This window comes from Ambystoma mexicanum, chromosome 6p, assembly GCF_040938575.1.
Source record: "Ambystoma mexicanum isolate Mex_15411 chromosome 6p, UKY_AmexF1_1, whole genome shotgun sequence".
NCBI lineage: Eukaryota > Metazoa > Chordata > Amphibia > Caudata > Ambystomatidae > Ambystoma > Ambystoma mexicanum.
Window position 1 is genome coordinate 1,479,937,094 of NC_090935.1, and position 18,017 is coordinate 1,479,955,110.

The following is an 18,017-nucleotide window of genomic DNA, read 5'->3' on the forward strand; positions in this document are numbered from 1 at the left end:
TCTCCTACTTCCGTGAAAGGTGTTCAAAGCATGCTAGGCTTTGCCAATTTTTACAGCAGATTTATTCCAGAGTTTTCACGAGTGGTACACCCATCACATCCCTCTTAGGAAAAAATAAGCGCTTTGAATGGTCTGCAGAAGCTGAACAAGCCTTCCAAGAGCTAAAGGCCAAGTTCACCTCGGCGCCAATACTGAAACACCCACGCCCGGATCTCCCTTACATCGTTGAAACCGACGCCTCCAGCTTAGCAATAGGAGCAGTTCTATCACAAAGGGATCCAGAGACTAACCAACTGCATCCTGTGGCATTTTGGTCTCGAAAGTTCTCGGCGCCTGAGATTAATTACACCATCACGGACAAAGAGCTTTTAGCTATCAAATCCGCCTTTAAGGCCTGGCGGCATTATCTCCTCGGGGCCAAACACACCGTTACGGTGATCACTGATCATCAAAATCTACAGTATCTGAAAACCGCCAAAGCTCAATCCTCCAGACATCTTCGCTGGGCTCTATTCTTTGCTGAATTTGACTTCGTGATCACTTACCGCCCGGGCAACAAGAACGGCAAAGCGGATGCTCTTTCCCGAATTGGAATGGGGGATAACGTTGTCAATCCCGAACCCGTACCAATAATTCCTGAACAAACGATCTTGGGTCTGATTTCTTCGCAATCCATCGAGGATATTGAGGCAAAAACTAAACAACTTGTGACCCCATCAGACTTACAGAGCTGGTTACAAAGAGGCGAGAACTTCACCGTAAACAATGACTTGCCTTATTTCCAAGGACGATTATTCCTACCACACGCCGATTTACAAAAACAGGTAATCTCCTGTTATCATGATTCATTAATGGAGGGTCACCCTGGCATCGCCAAAACCACAGAAAAAGTGAAGAGACACTTCTGGTGGCCTTCATGGAGAAAAGACATAAAATAATTTGTGATGTCCTGTGGTGTGAGCGCTCAAAACAAGGGTCAAAAGAAAAGGCCGGCTGGTCTTCTGCAACCATTAGACATTCCACCGTGTCCCTGGCATACCCTTTCCATGGACTTCATCACAGACTTACCCTCTTGTTCCGGGTACAACACTATTCTCGTTATTGTGAATTTGTTTTCTAAAATGGCCCACTTCATTCCGCTAAAAGGCTTACCTTCAGCTTCAGTACTAGCCAGAGAAGTCCTTGAAAACATTGTCCGGTTACACGGCTTCCCGTCGGTACTAATCTCTGATAGAGGAAGCCAGTTTATTTCTCACTTTTGGCGTAGTTGTTGTCGGTCAGCTCAAATCGATGTAAGACTTTCAACCAGCCATCACCCCCAGACCAACGGGCAAACCGAGCGAACAAACCAGACTCTCGAACAATATTTACGATGCATGCTACAACAGTCTGAAAGCAACTGGAAGGACATCCTTTGGATAGCTGAATATGCATACAACAATTCAGTTCATTCGGGAACCGGGAAGAGTCCCTTCTACATCTTGTATGGAATTCATACTCAAACTTCCAACCTCGACCCACCTCAAGATCTTGGAACACCCGCCGTAGATCAGTTGCTCTCTGTTATTACCCAAGCTTTCAAGGAAGCGACTGCACATCTACAACAAGCTAAAGAAAGGTACAAAAAAGGAGCAGACCAACACCGAAGCAATGCCCCTCAATACCAGGTTGGGGATCAAGTCTGGTTGTCCACCAAACACCTATCGCTAAAAGGACCTCGCACTTTCAACCCCAAATACCTGGGACCATATTCAGTTACGGCCGTAATTAATCCAGTGGCCGTTAAATTAGATTTGCCAACCCATATGAGAATACATCCTGTGTTTCACGTATCTCTTTTGAAACCCATGCAACCTGGAACCAGTCTGACCAGACCTCCAGAACCCATTCAGGTGAATGGAGAGCCTGAATTTGAAGTTAAAAACATTTTGGACTCCAAGATCATCAAATCAAAACTATTCTACCTAATCGACTGGAAAGGCTACGGACCCCAGGAAAGATCCTGGGAACCTTATGACTACGTCCATGCTCCTCGTCTAGTCAGGAAATTCCACCGAACCTTTCCCGATAAACCAAAACCCCCGGGGAGGACAAGTTTGGGAGGGGCCTTGAGGGGGGGTGCTGTCATGAGCGCTACTCCCGAGGAGCCAAGTCTGGCCCAGCGTCCCCGGAAGCAGACTCATCATCCACACCCCCGGTTCCAGCAGACCCCTACAGGGGCCCTTTGGACCATGTCCTGGCGCCTCTGGCGCCAGGCTCATAAGGAACCACAGTCCCGGCGCCATGGGCGCTGGGCTCATATTCTTAAAGTGTGCAGTAGTGATTGGGTGGACTTACCTGTGGCAGACCATGCTGCATACTCACCTAGAACAATCCAAGCTGGGTGAAATCCCAGCCACTGGCTGGGAGGGACCTATCCTCTGTTACAGGAACTCTTTTCTTACCTGGGTGGGGCTGATGCTAATCCTCTGACACTGGAACTCTTTTCTTACCTGGGTGAGGCTGGAGGAAGAATACGCACCAAAGCACTTCTCCACTATTTAAACCACGCCCGATAGAATTCACCTGCTTCGCGTTAATCTGCAACAGCAGCAGGACGCTCACCGAGTCGGCTCCTGCATTCCAGGTCCAGACACACCCTCAGCTTCTTGAGCAGCAACCTGTGGATGAAGAAAAGGCACAGGAACATCTACTCACCAGAATTCAGCCACAAGAGTCCAGTCTCCGACAACCTGCAAATAAAGACATAAGGTTAGAAAAACGGGCAACACGCTTGCAGCTGCGCTCGCTTACCTTATCCATCCGTGATCACACCGGAGTTCACCGCAGCCTTCGCTTCGGCAGCATCCCAGCACCTGGAAGACAAAAGACATTGTTAGTGGTGTCCGTGCCGAAGGGTTCGCAACTCAGTTATACTTACGCGCTTCTTCACGCGCAGCAGCGGCAGCATCGCCCTGAGCATTTCGGCACCTGAAAGGAAGGAAAAGACATTATCAGAGGCGCCCATTTGGAAACGGCCACAATTCAGTTATACTTACGTGCCACCGCACGTGCAACAGCGGCGGCATCGCCCACAGCATCTCGGCACCTGAAGGACAGAAAAGGACATTATAAAAGGGTGCTCCTTCTGAAGCGGCCTCAAATCTTCTATACTCACGAGCCTCTTCTTGCACAGCAGTGGTGGTGTCGCCAACAGCTCCTCGGCACCTGAAGGACTATTACAAGCCACAAAAGGACACTAAGCCTAAACACTGAAATCATCCAGTGACGTAACTGGATTCCACGCGCCCCTGCACCAGAAGCAGGATGGAGAGCTCGGCTTTACTAAACCAAAGGTGAGAGTTCGTGGAGACCAGTCGAGAATCAAGAAGTGGGAAAAGCAGAAGATTGGTGGGAGAATTTACCTAACCAGCTAGTAATTACCCCTTTTTCTTCCACCTGCAGAAAACCCACCTTACAAGCCAGACAGTCAATATTCGGAGGTCCTGCCCAGAGCGTCTTCCGAGTTCTACGCCTCATCATAGTCATAGAAGCAACTGTAGCAGTCCAGTTTGGGTCAGCGCCTCCGTGGGAATCAGGTGAGCGTTACAGCCATACAGATGGGAGTAAAATTGCTTAAACGTGTCATTAATGTCTGCATGACTGGTGAGGACCTCTCCCATGATGGCTTTGATCTCAGTGATCGGGTGATCGGGTGCTTCGGATACTCCCTCCTACATAGCCATGACAGGAGCCTGCCTGGTTTATCACCCTCCGCATGTGCCTTAGTGGTTTTGGCTCCATAGTCGAATGCTTCTTGGCAGGCCCCCCCTACCTGCGGACAGTTCTTTTTCAGCCTCTCTTGACCTTGGGGCAGTTGCCTCTAGTTGTGTAATCTGCCTCTCTCCTTCTTCTAGTTCCCTCCTCAGTGTCCTCCTGATCCCACCTGCATTGGCTATAATATCCCCTCTGATCACTACTTTTAATGCTTCCAATGTCGTTGTCATGATGCCTGCCCCCGGAAGCCCAGACCAGGCCCAGCAGCCCCGGAAGCAGGCATCATGCCACTTGGAGCATGCCCAAAAGCCCCAGTTAGGGGCTGTTTGGGTGCAGTCCTGGCGCCTATGGCACCAGGCTCATAAAGATAAAGTCAGTCCTGGCGCCATGGGCGCCAGGCTCCTTATTGATAACTTACCTGAAGCAGACCATGCTGCATGAAGACTCAAGCCAAATGAGGCTTAGGAGGGACTATTTTACTGAAGGTACTATTTTGTTACTTGGGTGGGGCTGTGGAAGAATACTTACCTGGAACTTCTTCCAAGGCTATTTAAACCACGCCCGGACAGCCACATGTGCTTCGCGTTATTCTGCTTGCTGCAGCGTAACGCTCACCGTGTTTTCAGCAGCTCCAGTCTTAAGCCACGCCCGCTTCAGTCCTGGGACTCCTGAAACAAGAAGAAAAGAAGGATAAAGGTTAGAACAGGAGTTTTAACATTAATCCTTACCTGAATCCTGATCCATTTCGCCACGGAGCTGAAAGACAGAAGTCTTTGAAGCATCGCTTCGCATTCCTACAGCGCCGCGCTGAACTCACCTGTTTGGCGGTACTTCAGCTTACCATCACGCTCTCTCCATCTCGCGGCCGCCCTCCGACACCTACGGAGACAAAGACAGCAAGGTGAGCAAGGGGACTCTCTAAGGCTATACAAGCTACCCCCAAGGATTTACCTGATTTACCACGGGGGGTCTCACCTCATCTCGGGTCGGCGCAGTCAACTCTGCTTCATCGCTGTACCCCGGCCCCTAAGGGGAAAACCACAATAGACTTACCTGAATCTTACCAATTGCCATTTGGAAATCTTCGAGTGGATTAATCGGCAACCTGCAAGGAATCGGACAGAGTGAAGATCAGACATTTGAACTCTTATGAACAGTTGGACTTTAGAGTCAATACTGAAACTCACCAATTCCTCTACGCCAGTGAAGTAACTGGTTATCAACGCGCCCCTGCGGTCGACGCAGGATGGAGAGCTCATCCTTCCAAACCATCAGGTGAGACTAAGGAGGGGACCTCAAGAGTGATCTGTGGGAAGACAACGGGAGTGGGGAGGGTGAGTTGACACTCAATTCCACGGGTGGTTAATTCCCCTTCTCCTTTGCAGAAGAATATTCCTGCGAGCCAGACAAACTAGGCTGAGTGGGCCAGTCCAGTCAGTCATCTCGGCGCTACACGTCACGCTGGTGGAAACAACAGCAGCCCAGATCCGGTCAACGCCCCCGTGGGAACCAGGTGAGCATAACAGTCGTGTCCCATCCCCTCACACTTCCAACATTATTGTCTAGGTACTCCTTTATTCTGTCCCAGAGATCCTCTTTGAAGGCGCTAGCAGTCAGGGCTTCTGTTGGCATTCTCCACATTGGTATGGGTGGTCTAGGCCCTCGCATTTTCCAATCCATGAGGAGCGGGGAGTGGTCAGATATTGATCTTCCCAAATAGGACACTGCCTCCACTTGGGGTAGATGTTGTCTATCTATCAGTAAGTAATCTATTCTGGTATAGATTGTGTGGGGTGGGGGGATGAGAAGAAAGAGTACTCTCTGTCTGTTGGGTGCAATTCTCTCCATACCTCTGCTAGGTATAGATTCTCTATGACCTTATTTAGTGCGGAGGGTGTCGAATTGGTCAGCGGTGTTGGGGGGTTTGATCTGTATAATGTTTGATCACGTATGCAATTAAAGTCGCCCCCCCCCCATATGAAGAAGCATTCTCGATAGGGTGTGAGCTTAGCTCCCACTTTTGTCAGGTGTGCTGAAGTTTCAGTGTTAGTCAGGTAAGAGGGCACTATACAAACATCTAGATGTTCAATGCTGCCCCTCAGTATCAGATATCTCCCTTCTGTGTCTAACTCTTTTGATAGGAGTTGGAATGGTATTGCCCAGTCTATCCATGTGTATACCCCTCGTGCATATTGAGAATACAGAGCTCCAAAACCCTGTCCACCCCACCACTCCGATATTTTGGTGGAGTTCTCTGCGTTAAGGTGCGTTTCTTGTAGGAGTGCGATGGAGATACGCTTCCTCTTTAAGTAGGATCTGATCCTATTTCTGCGCATGTATGAGCCCATCCCCCGAACTTTCCAGGTCTGTACCTTAATGTCAGCTGCCATCCTTGTGCCGGAGTGTCTCTCTTTCCAGCTGCAGTATCCTCGATATTCTCATGTCCTTTGTATTGAAGACTAAAAAACATTCCAAACAATAAGTGGTCGAGTTCAACCAACTGCACCTAGCAGTTGCGCCTTTTGGGCAACGCTCAGGTGTCCCTGCTTAATTCCGGCCTCTCCAGGTCTTCACAGGCAGGTAGTGGTGCGTTAGCAACAAGTTTGCACCAGTCCTTTCGCGCGGTCGAGCCATCCTGCCCGTGTCGGGTGCTTCGGCGGGTTCCCCGCCTTTCCAGTGTAGATAGAATTAACATAGACTTTCCTTCTTATCATTGAGTGTTCTCTTCAGTGCGCTCCTTCCTTTTTCAATCTGCAGTTCTCGCGTCCGTCTCCTCTTCTCCTGCCATATTGTTGTGGTCAAGCCACATGTTGGTGGCGGCTGGTGTCGCCAGGAAGATGGATCTCCCTTTGTGTATAACTTTAAGTCTGGACGGGTACATCAGCATGTACTTAAGGTTCAATTGGCGTAGCCTCGCTTTCACTGGGACAAAGGAGTTTCTTGCCCTCTGGACCATTGGAGTGTAGTCCGGGTATATGGTGATTTTGGCATTGTTTCTGTTTATTACTCATCCCTCGCGTGAATAACGCAGTATGACCTCCCAGTCTTGGAAATTGAGGATTCTTGCTATTATGAGGCATGGGTATGAGCCTGGTGGTGGTTTTTACTGGAGGGCCCGGTGTGCTCTTTCAACCACAAACCCTTGTGAGAGTCGACCCGCTCCTATTTCTTGTTGCAGTAAGGTTTCAATGAAGTTCGTTGGGTTGGGGCCTTCAGATCCTTCCGATATGCCTAGGAAGTGGACATTGTTCCGTCTGGACCGCCGTTCTGCATCCTCCGCTCTTTCTTCTAGTATCCTGTTGCGCCTTCCAAATCCACCACTCTTTTTTGTACATCATCCAGCATTGTTGCCATTTCTCGCTGCTCCGCTTCTGTGGTTGATACTCGTTCCATGAGGTTACGTATATCTTGGCACAGTAGCTGCATATCCGATTTAACCTCCTCTATTTTAGTGTCTATGAATGAGTGCATCCCAGATATAGCTTCTAATATTTGTTCGTCTTGGTTTTGTTCCTCGGGAGGCTGGCGGGTTGGTGCCGTCTCTCTTATTTCCGGTCTCTGTTCTTTTGGTCTGACTGCAACAAAGGATTCCATGGTATTGACCTTGTTCTTCCCTTTGGAGGAGGGTATTCCCTTGTACCGTGGGCCGCCTACCCTGGCTGCGGGTCTTGTGGGCCAGGTGTCTGCCCGTGTGTATTCTTCTGTGGTTGATCACGCGTTTTGCTGTGTTCTTGGGCTCTGTTCTTTCGCCGTTTATTATCTTTGGAAGCCCGTCCGCCTCCTAGTGTAACAGAAGTAGGGGCAGTCCACCTCTTCTACCTTCCTTGCTGTTTGATAGTGTTCTTTGGGTGAGACAGAGCAGTGCCTGTGTGTCGTTGAGCCCTGAGTGGTGTTTTCCGCTGTTTGTTCCTGTGGTTCCTTCAGAGTATTCTGCCTCTTAACGTAACATGTCCCTCACTTGGTATTGCCTGGCTTTTATTTTGGTGGGTTGCTACGTGGTCTGTGGGGCGAGCAGCGTCCTTGGTTCTTGTTCACTGCAGGTTTTTTAGATCTCCTGGGGTGACCCAGTCCACCCTATCATCTGTGGCGTGGTTAGGGAGGCCTTCTGTATCCTAGTTGGTTTCGTTGGCCTTTGTTGGTTTGTTTGCTTCGGTGGCAGGCCTGCTATTATCTGCCTGGTGTACGTATCTGGGTCCGGTGCGGTGGCCTTTCATAGGTCTGTTGGACCTGGGTGTCCTCTCAGTAGGGATATGCGTACCAGTAGCTGCCTGGTATCACCCGGGGGGTGGGGTCCCACCGTAGCTTTTAGTATTGTTTGTGTTTATTTCCTGCTGTGCTCTTTGCCCTTGCGGTAGGGGGGATCTGGTCTTGTGCTCCCCGGGAGTGGGTCTGGCTCGCCTTCACTTGTCCCTATTGGCAGACACAGGGCACAGTGTGCTTCTCAATGAGTAATGACCTTGGGCTTGCTCGATGTAGAAAGTCTGTTCCCCTTAAGTTAAGTAATATGCGGCTGCTTCACTTGGGGTCTATGGCCCCCTCTTGCATAGCGATTAGTTATTAGGGTTTTACTTTGTGAGGTTGCCTCGTGATGCTGCTTAGCTTACCTCTCACCAGCCCTCTTGGTGCTCATGGGCCGTTGTGTTAATGATTATGCTCAGTGGCCCTGCTTTTTCGGCGTGCGGCGTCCGTTTCACTGCTGAACCTCTCTGGGGTGTAGTGCTGCTCTGGGTGTCCCGTTGCTTCTTGGTCCGCGTGTGTTCCCGTTCCTCTTTGGATGGGGTTTGGTTTATGTTCACCCCCGGGCCAGTTCCTGCTTCCTCGGTCCCCCGGCGCGTTGCTGTCCTAGGGCTCCATGCATTCCATCTTCATTGCACTCTGGGATCCAGCTGGGCCTCTTTGGTGCCGTCCGTGCGAGGGCCCCTCCTCTGCAGTGGCTTCTCCTACTGTGTCTTATGTGGTCTGGGCAACGGACTCTTTGAGGTCTCTCAGCCCAGGGGCAGTGCCGGGCCACAGTCCTCAACTCACTGGTTCCGCTTGGCTGTCTCGCTGTTCTTCAGCTACTGGCAGCGTTTTTCCATCCACAGCGGCTTGATCCGAGGGCGTCACCCATCTTCCTATCTCGGGTCGATTGCAGTGTCGCAGTCCCCCGGCTCCTCCTTTCTCACTCGCTCAGGCCATCCGGTCGCCTGCCATCTTGTTTACCCATGGGGTGTTAGTTTGCAAGCTCCGTTCAGCGGGCTCCCAGCTCCGATTTTACTCGGCTCTTTTGCGGTCAAGCAGAGGATTGCTTGCCATTTGTTGTCTTCAGTTTTATTGCGTTTTTCATGATATTTGCTATGCACTTCCAGTATCAGTTCAGGATCTAGGTGGGAGCTTTTCTCCAGCACGTCCTACTCCATGGGCTTACGCCACGCCCCCCCCCAGCCAAGACCTCTACCTCGCCCTCTTGATGGAAAGAAGGTATGGGAGCGGTCCTGCCAGGTATTGTGCTGGTCTCATGAATGCTAAGGTCTTCTATGAAATTAATACCAGCCGGGCCGGGAACAAAGTTTGGAAGCAAAAACCCTCTTAATCGATGCCTGAGCCTAGTCCAAGGCGGTGATGTTGCTGACAAATTTGGCCATCTCTTTCATAAATGGGTCGCCGAATAGCAAACCCTGGGCTGCTGCTGCGGATTCGGTACCTGCTAGCTCACTCAGCTTGGAATCAATTTTTAGTAGGATGCCCTTCCGGCGTTCAGCAGATATGGCAAAGCTTGCGTTCCCCAGCAAACAGAATGCACACTGGACCCAACCTGAAAGAATTACAGGGTCGACAGCGTTGCCTGTCTCAATAACTGCTTCTGTCAGGTCCATTATTTTCGCGAGGGGACCAGTAATGTCCAGGACCCTGTCCTTGCAGGATCACCAGGCACGATCAATGCCTTTCCTTGGATCTTTAGCATTTTTCCCAAGGAAGGTTATCATCTTGGGGTCTAGTTCCGGGGTTAGGGCCACCTTCCCCGGGATCTCTGGGTGAAGGCATTCTGCTCTGAGTCTGGCTCTAACTTCTTTATCCAGGGCCCTACGCAGCCTGGCCTTGATGTATTCCGTTGTCCTCGATGACGGTTCCCAGTCTGTAGATCTGGGGTGTACCAGGTTCTCCGGCATAAACATCAACCGTAGAGGAGAATGTTCACCGGCTGCCTCGTTGGGGATGGGGGCTGCCGCAATCCCCAAGGTGGAGGGTCTTGACCCTGTGGTTTGATCATCCTTGTCTGAGGAGATGGGGGTCTGGTCAAAGATATTATAACCCCCCTTTACCTGCTTGTTGTCAATGCCCTGTCGGTATCCCTCTGGGCTCAAGCGTATGACACCCCTATTGTCTTGCTCGGGGTTAGAGGGTCCATCGTGGGCAGGGGCTTCCATCCTGGTCAGAAAGTCTTTTTTAAGCCTGGAGAAGGGGTCTGAAACAGCAGCAGTGGCTTGCTCTGGCTGGCTCGGGGGGTCAGAGAGTCTTTACTCTTACGAGCAGGAGTACATCCCCCATCAGAAAGGTGATTTCTTTTCTGTGTCTTCTTCCTCCCTAGCAGAGGAGTTTTTTGCAAGTGCTCTTCCATACTCTCAAGGCGCTGCTGAATGGGCAAGAGCATTTCTGTAACAGCCCTCTTGATGCTGGTCTCCACAGAAGATCCCAGTACCTTCTTGAAGCTGTCTGCAATAGCCACTTCATCAATTTGGTAGGTATCCTCCTCATACTCTGACCACTTTTGGTCTGCCTGAGGGGAGTACTGAGCTGCCATAATGATCAATGTAAAATTTCAAATGCACGTTCTTGTCACACCTTTTTTTTTGTTAGTGGGCAAACAGACCACCTTCTCTCTAGGCCACTGTGATCAAGTGAAGAGGGTGTGTGTCCAAGCACTGTTCTCCTTTCCCTTCTTCTGATTTTCTCTTTCTTCTTTATTGTTTTAAATTATTAGGCAAAATATGCAAGGAACTTGAAAGGCTGTGGAAATAACTGCTGGCGCTCGCAAATCTATTGGGGAAACTGAACGGAAATACGTGCCGCGAGCGGCAGCAGTTGAGGAAAGGACCGGGATCTCCAGAGCTCCCTCTAGTGGCCGCGGGTGTCACCGCGGCCACGGAGAAGCTCTGCATAGCCTCCCCGAGCCTCAGGAAGCCTGAGCCGGGCCGGGGAGGCAAGTGTTAAGGTCCGCAAAAGTGGATGCTAATAAATAAAAGGATGGGGCCGCTCGAAGAAAGCGCGAGGGCTCTGAGTCTTCCCCAATGTTCTCCAACGCCAGCCGGAAGCGGCTCGCTTCGGGGATGGTGCAGTACAGAGGGAGAAAGAGGACGTGACTAAGCGATCCTCATACCAAAGGCTAAGTAAAGATTTATATAATGACACGATTGCGCTAGTAAAACGTTGCAAATTTCCTAAAACATATGCTAAAAAACATCAAGTCCCCACATGTATCATTAATAAGAAATTAACTTCATTTCTAATCTTATATTATAGTATATTATATTAGTAAAGGAACCCAGTAAGGCAATTTGAGAGCATGTAATGTACTTTCCTCTTTCTGTGAGCAGTAAAGAAAGAGGAAGTTACATCATATTCAGGGCTATTTGGAAGGGCAGCTGCATGCCTATTGGTGAACTGGTGTCACATGTTGGTGACCTATTATGAACTCGGGTTAAGCCTCCTGGGAAATTGAGTTTTGTTCCTTCAGAGGCAGTTATGGACTAAAGCTTTTGTTTGTTGATATTTTATTAATATTGTATTGCACCTTTTGTTATGCATACTCTTTGCTGGCAGTCAGGTACATAAAATACTTGCTGCTGAGCTTCTTTTCATATGTTTAATAAAAGAAAGAGAGCCATAATGTGAGCCTGCGGTCTTGACATAGAATTCCTTCCTCTTACAGATTCTTCATTTTCCTTCTAACCTATCCCTCATTTGGACTGTTCGTAAGCTCTTGAAGTTCTGCAATTCCTCAGCCTCTGAGCTCAGTGGTCACAGCTGGCTCCATATATACCAACCATTATCTCACATCCAGTGGGTATCTGGTAATATTATCCCCACCAAAAATATTGCGCTATATATGGTCGTCAGGAACGGCCATAGGTGATATTTTTAGTGGTGACAATATTAGGTTTTTTTGGGAGCAGGGCTTGGAGGGGTGCCTCTGCTCCTTTTAAAATAATACAGGGTTTGCGGGGGTGTCCCCCGCAGGTTCCCTGCCTTAATATTGGTGCAAAAATATGGCGATATTTTTGTATGGCAATATTTTTGCAGGGATATTAACATGGAACCATCCAATGTTCCGGTCATCAATGAGAATGAGCAGTGCAAACTCAGAGCTGCAATGCTCCCCACTCTGAAGAACTTTACCAAGCCAGATTTGTACCCGGGGGAGAGATTTTTAAACTGTTGAACCTGTGGACTTGGAAGGATTAATCCAGCCGTAACAACTTTACCAGAAGTAAGTAATGTGTTCTTCCCCTACACCTTTCAATACCTCTTCCTCCTCAACATTTCCTATCTCTAATATCCTCTGCTCCTTGATGTGTTCTCCCGTAACTGCCCATTTATGTTTCTGTCATCTACAGTTTCTCCTGATGTTCACTGCAGTGATCATTTCCAGTGTCCTTAACAGAGGTCCTAACAATGGCAGTGTGGGCAGAAACCACTAAAATCCTCTCTCTAGGCAAACTGTTGTCTGCTGAGCCCTTTGCATGAGCGATTGGCTGTGATATTCCCTGCTCTCACCCCCATCTTTTAACTGGGGCTTTGCAGAGTCCCTGCTAGAACTTGATGACCTAGCTACTACCAGTCATCTAGCTGCACTTCCCTGTTTTTCAAGTCCTTCTTTTCTTTTCTTGAAGACAACAGGTCATCCTATCTTAATGCACCATAGTGTACTATGGGCCTCCGGTTTTTGTCCTCTCTTTCTGAGATCGCTACCCTGTTGGCCCCTGTTCTGACCGTGCCTTGTCTGACATATGCTGCACAGCTTGTCAGCATCCTTCATCTCTCTTCCACCTTTACTGTTGCCCTCCTTTCCATCTCCCTCATTTTCTTCCTAATTTTCCTCTCCTATTTGCAGTTGAGATTTGTCTACAATTCTCTCCCACGGTTTTTGCCTTTCCGATGGATGGCAAAATTCCTCCCGCCCTGTACCTCTGCACACTTTTCTCAAGAGACTAGACTGCCCTGCAATGCTTATTGTGCACTGGACCCTTTTGACTCCTGCTGCCAGTGTTATGATTCAAATGTTGGGAACACATGCTCCTCCAAGCTCTGTGCTTACTGAAATTGATTGTGCACTTGTGCCCAGGTCTTACCTTTCCCCTCGGACCTTCCACTTTGCACTAGGCTCCCTGCAGCAGACTGGGGCCAGGTTACCCAAGCATAAAACACCACCTCCCACTGGTGAATCCAGACGCCAAGTCGGAAGAGCTAAGAGGCATTGTCTCTGGCTGTAGTTCCCAAAAGGCCAAGTAATTGGGATTTGTAAAGCATAGAGAGATCATCAACATGTACTTGCCTACCAATAGCAAAATCAGCTGGGCTTTCAAATCTATCTAATACAAGCTACCAAGAAAATACATGGAATAGACATTAATGTCAGTGTCACCTGATAGCAGCTTTTGATTCTACTCAGTGAGACACCCAAAAGCATGTATGGGTTTCTATGAACTTTTTAATGTTCCTGTTGATTAATTTGTTTTATCATTGATGTATTGACTCACCCCAGGCCATTTGGATATGCTGCTGCTGCTAAGGTTAAGCAGGGTTTTGGGTAATTGTATCTCTTCTCTGCACTTTCTTTTGATAACAGAAGTCCAGTCAGAAGTCCAGGCTCGAGGAAACTCAAGTCTCCTACCAGGGGTGCAGGTACATGTCCTCTAAGGAGCAACAGGAGATCACCCCTGACGAGTACAGTCAAGCCTGGAGCCAGGGGTGCCGCCAGAGCTCTAAACCAGAGTCCTGTCATGTCTCCAGTCAGGCCTTCAGCCAGGAGCATGGGCAGGCGCCCGGCAAGTGTTCCCGGCCAGCGTGCAACAAGTGTACCACCCAGGCGTCCAGCCACTGGCCACAGTAGACGATTAAATGCTACAGTTGTCCAAGAAGGTGCAACAGTTGATGGTAAGTTTTCATAAATAAACTTAAATAGTAATTGGTCTGCACAATATACCCTTGTTATTACTGCACTATTGATGATATACACATTTCTGAACATTAATTTCCACAGCATTCAAAAGTGCCACTGAACAGCAACCACCGTTTCCTATATCTCCTTTTGAGGAGTAGTCACCTCTTAGCGTTTACAGCTATCTCTTCAATCCTTATATCTCATAGATAATTCAAGCCCTGTAAACTGAATGGCTAAGAAGCAGCCTTAAGCTGATAGTCAAAGACCTGCTGGCCTGAAACTCATCTGAGTGAACCGCAGGCTTCCTAACATTATTTTTAAACTTGAAAACCCTCTAGTATCAGACATTGTTGATGGTGATACTTATTTTGTCTTTCTCTCACTTTAGGCTGTGCCTTGTGAAGTGTATACTGTTGTTTTGCCAAAACAAATTAAGTTGTTGTAATGTACTTCAAACACATTACTTTGTGGGGAAGTAATTCTTTTATACATTTATTTAGGGTTAGGGTGTGTAGGGGAAGTGGTGGTTGGGGGGAGGAGGGTAGTGGCAGGGATGAGGGAATAAAGGGGGGACCCCATTACAAAATTAAAATTACAATTGAAAAAAGTGATGTCGAAGTAAATTAAAATGTGTTAATTTAGTTCAGCAAAACAGTGTACAAGCGTGCCTGAGTGTTGATTTTGATAGATATTGTATTGATTGACTAAAATCGGTGTGCTCTAGCCAAGGGTTAATATTGTCTGATCTCACTGAAACCTCCAAAAAACAAAATTATTATTATTATTATTATTATTATTATTATTATTATTATTATTATTATTATTATTATGTGAGAAGAAACTTTAAAAAAGAGAGACGTTTGAAATCCAAAACCTGCTTCAAATTAGAAGCATAAGGACTTAATATGAGTTTGACGGTAATGGTAAAACCAGTCACTATTTCCATTACTTCATGTTTTTGCCTATCACCTGATTCCAAATTGTGATTGCATGTAGTATTTCCACACACGGAATAGACAAAAATGTGCATGCAGAAATTAGGAGACACCTCATGTGGAAATAGCACTTGCAGACTTTTAGGAAATCCTCAGTGTTTTCTTCCTTATTGTGAATGAGGAGACCACCTGAAAATTACCAGAAATACTTATAGGAGCGTGATGCAGCCAAAGGGTGGTGGTAATGGCTTCCTGATGAGACAAAATGATACAACAGCCACATCACGCACACACTGGCACAGTAAGTCACCAATGGCGAGGATCAAATTGTAGACAAGATGGCAGCTGCACGAATCGCACCAAAATACTTGGCATACATATTAAAGATAATTAAGATATATAGAAAAGCAGCAATCAACTTCTAGGGCCACTAGGGCCAACTTGTGGCACATGAAACTAAGCAAGGCCCAGGTGCAGGCAATCAGAACAGGCTAGGGCACAGGAGGCGCACTGTGGAGCAACCTGAAGAGGACTGGTGCACTGAACCGGCAGGTGCATAATCTCATGCTGGTCTTTGAGGAATCAGTGGTGGACCAGAGAGAAGATGGGAGAAGACAGAGGCGAAAGAGGGGGAGCAGGCCCCAGGTCCAAGGAAAAGGCTTTCCCCCCAGCAGCCAAGCAATGAGAAAAGGCTGTGCTAGGAAAATATCATCACCATCCTGCAGCTCATGTAGTTTGACCTAGGGTGCCGTCGAAGAATGTGGACAGCCATACCCTTGCAACACAAGCGGCTGGCAGTACGGATGTTTTGTGAAATGGTCAAATTTAAAAATGCCACATGCATATTGTTCCCAAAGCCAGGAAGGACGCTCCATAATATATCGTGGGACCCCCCCCCCCAAGTCATTTGGGGAAAATCCAATATTAGAAACAATACCTCATAGAATCTCTCTTTCTTATAGAAGAAAACCAGGAGATCCAGCAGAGTCAACGCTCAGGTGTGTTGTCCAGCTATACCTTGTTCATCAAGCAACATTGCTGGCTGTCACTGCAGGGATGGCATGTAGGCAACGTAGAGGCACTGGTGATGGCATCAATAGCCACAGTGCTGATGGCAGAGTGCACAGTTAAGGCAGTTGCAGTCATGGAAGAGCAGGGGGGGGTGGATTCGGCAGTGGTGGCCAAAGAGTTGACTGCTTCAGTTTGAGCGGGTGTCTGCGGCATTGCTGTCACTTGAGTTGACAGTGTCTTTTGGGAGTGCAGTTGGCATACAGTGAATGGCTGTGCATATATGGGTCTTAGTGCGCCTGTCCTAGCATTTGGCGGCCTCTCAGTTTACCAAGCCACTGTGGTTTGTATGACTACCTCATTATCATGCTGCATGACTTGGACAAAGTTTTGTTGTGCCCTGATTTTGATTGTGTACTGCTAACCGCAATGGTGCAATCATATTTCTCAAAGCAGTGATGCCCGAGTTGCATTTACATATGTGAACTGATGATGTATAGGTTCGCTCTAACACTGCATGAGACAGTCATAGTGATCCATTCCATGATACATGCCATTGGTACTACAAATGGCTTACAACAACAGTAGATAGCAGGATTTTAGAAGCTACTATGACACCATGTTATACTAGTTTGCCTCACCTTGTCAACTGGCCCAATATTGGTGAAATGCTGATGTTTGTAAAACTGAACGTTACGTGTATACATTAAAGTATTTTTACTGTGCATTGTGGCATTTGTAGTGTTGCTTGTATTGATTGTCAGGGCACGGCAAGCTCCGTAATGAAATAATTGTTGAACCTGTTTCAGACAATTGGGTTAGTTGTACTTTTCAACCGTGTTTGGTAGAATTGCTAGTAGGCTCATCAGATGGCATGCGGTAGGCTGACCACTGATGCTTTGTCAGATATAGTGTTTGTATAATGTTTTGCAGTTTGATAGGTACTCACCGCTTTTCGTGGATGTTCCTGCTCCAACCTCTCATCTGCCGATCCCTTCTATGAAAGCCTTGTCGAGATCTGATGATGTCCTCTTCTCCCATGGACATCCCATAGGCAAGAGGTGGCAACCAACTTCCTGGACAGATTCTGCCGAAAAGTCCATGCGCACTGCTTGAGGTCATCCCACTTGCTGCTTCTATGCCTCGACCGTACGGGGGTCACCATACGGGGGTGGGGCATGCTGGGTGGACATTATTCCTGTATGGCTACTCAAATGGTTTGATTTTTTATGGGCTGTGGTTCCAAAATGGCTGTACACCGCTTCTGATTTCATATATATACATTAATGGTATTTACTCATGTGGTCACAGTCTTTCCCAATTAATGTAGTCAGATTTCTGAGGTTGAGGAAATTATTGTTACTGCACCATCAGCTATGAAAACATAATCGCAAGGAGATCATCGGCTCACCGCAATTTAAAGCTGTCATTATGGCCTGCAGATTTTTCATGCAGAAATCTGCCACTCATATTTATGCCCATAATGTTTTGTACTGAGTGTTATCCTTAAATGGAGAAATGGAGCTCCTTTGAGGACAGGGTGATGTCATGTTTTTATATGCTAATAATAATAGAACTAAGCAGAGACGCCCTGCAAGCGCTGTTGAAAAACACCAATACATCATCACCCCACCGTCCAAACCCTGCCTAATTCAAGACAACGAATTGGCGTACTAGTCAAGAGTGACATGCCCCGAGGTATGCTCCCTGAGAGATAAGGTATACTCCTGACAGAATGCACCTCCGAAAATAGATGAAGCCTTTCCAAAGTAGAAGGGGAGGGGATCATAGCAACACCAGGGGATGAAACCATAAGCAAACCTTTACAAAAAAACGGTCTTGTAGCTCCCCTAGAATGAGGCACACTTGTGGAACATGTCTTAGAGTCAAAAACTGCATGAAGTTTTTAAGAGCTTTAGTGTAATGTCACCTAGCTTTGATGTTAAATGTAGACCTAGGATATCCTGGCCATTCGCTGCATGATCCCCAGAACTTGAGCAGTTGCAAAGACAGAAAGAGAAATGAAGTATGCTACTCTTGTGGGCTGTTGGGAACAATACTGAGGCTCATTTAGGAAATTACCAAATACTGATTGAGAGCAGTTAGAAATGCATGGTCCACAAAGGTGGCAATATTGTTTTGGGATGTCTGTTCCGATGAAGCAGGTGACCCTTGGT

At 47.7% G+C, this 18,017-nt stretch overlaps 1 protein-coding gene across 2 annotated transcripts in view; it reads left to right on the plus strand.

Moving 5' to 3' along the window:
• LOC138510562 (cytospin-A-like) overlaps positions 1-18,017 on the plus strand; it is a 1,126,527-nt gene that overhangs the window by 861,753 nt on the left and 246,757 nt on the right. For both annotated transcript variants that reach the window (XM_069626319.1, XM_069626320.1), the window contains exon 13: positions 13,583-13,890. In XM_069626319.1, coding sequence (XP_069482420.1) covers positions 13,583-13,890 — 308 coding nt within the window. The remainder of the gene's footprint in view (positions 1-13,582; positions 13,891-18,017) is intronic.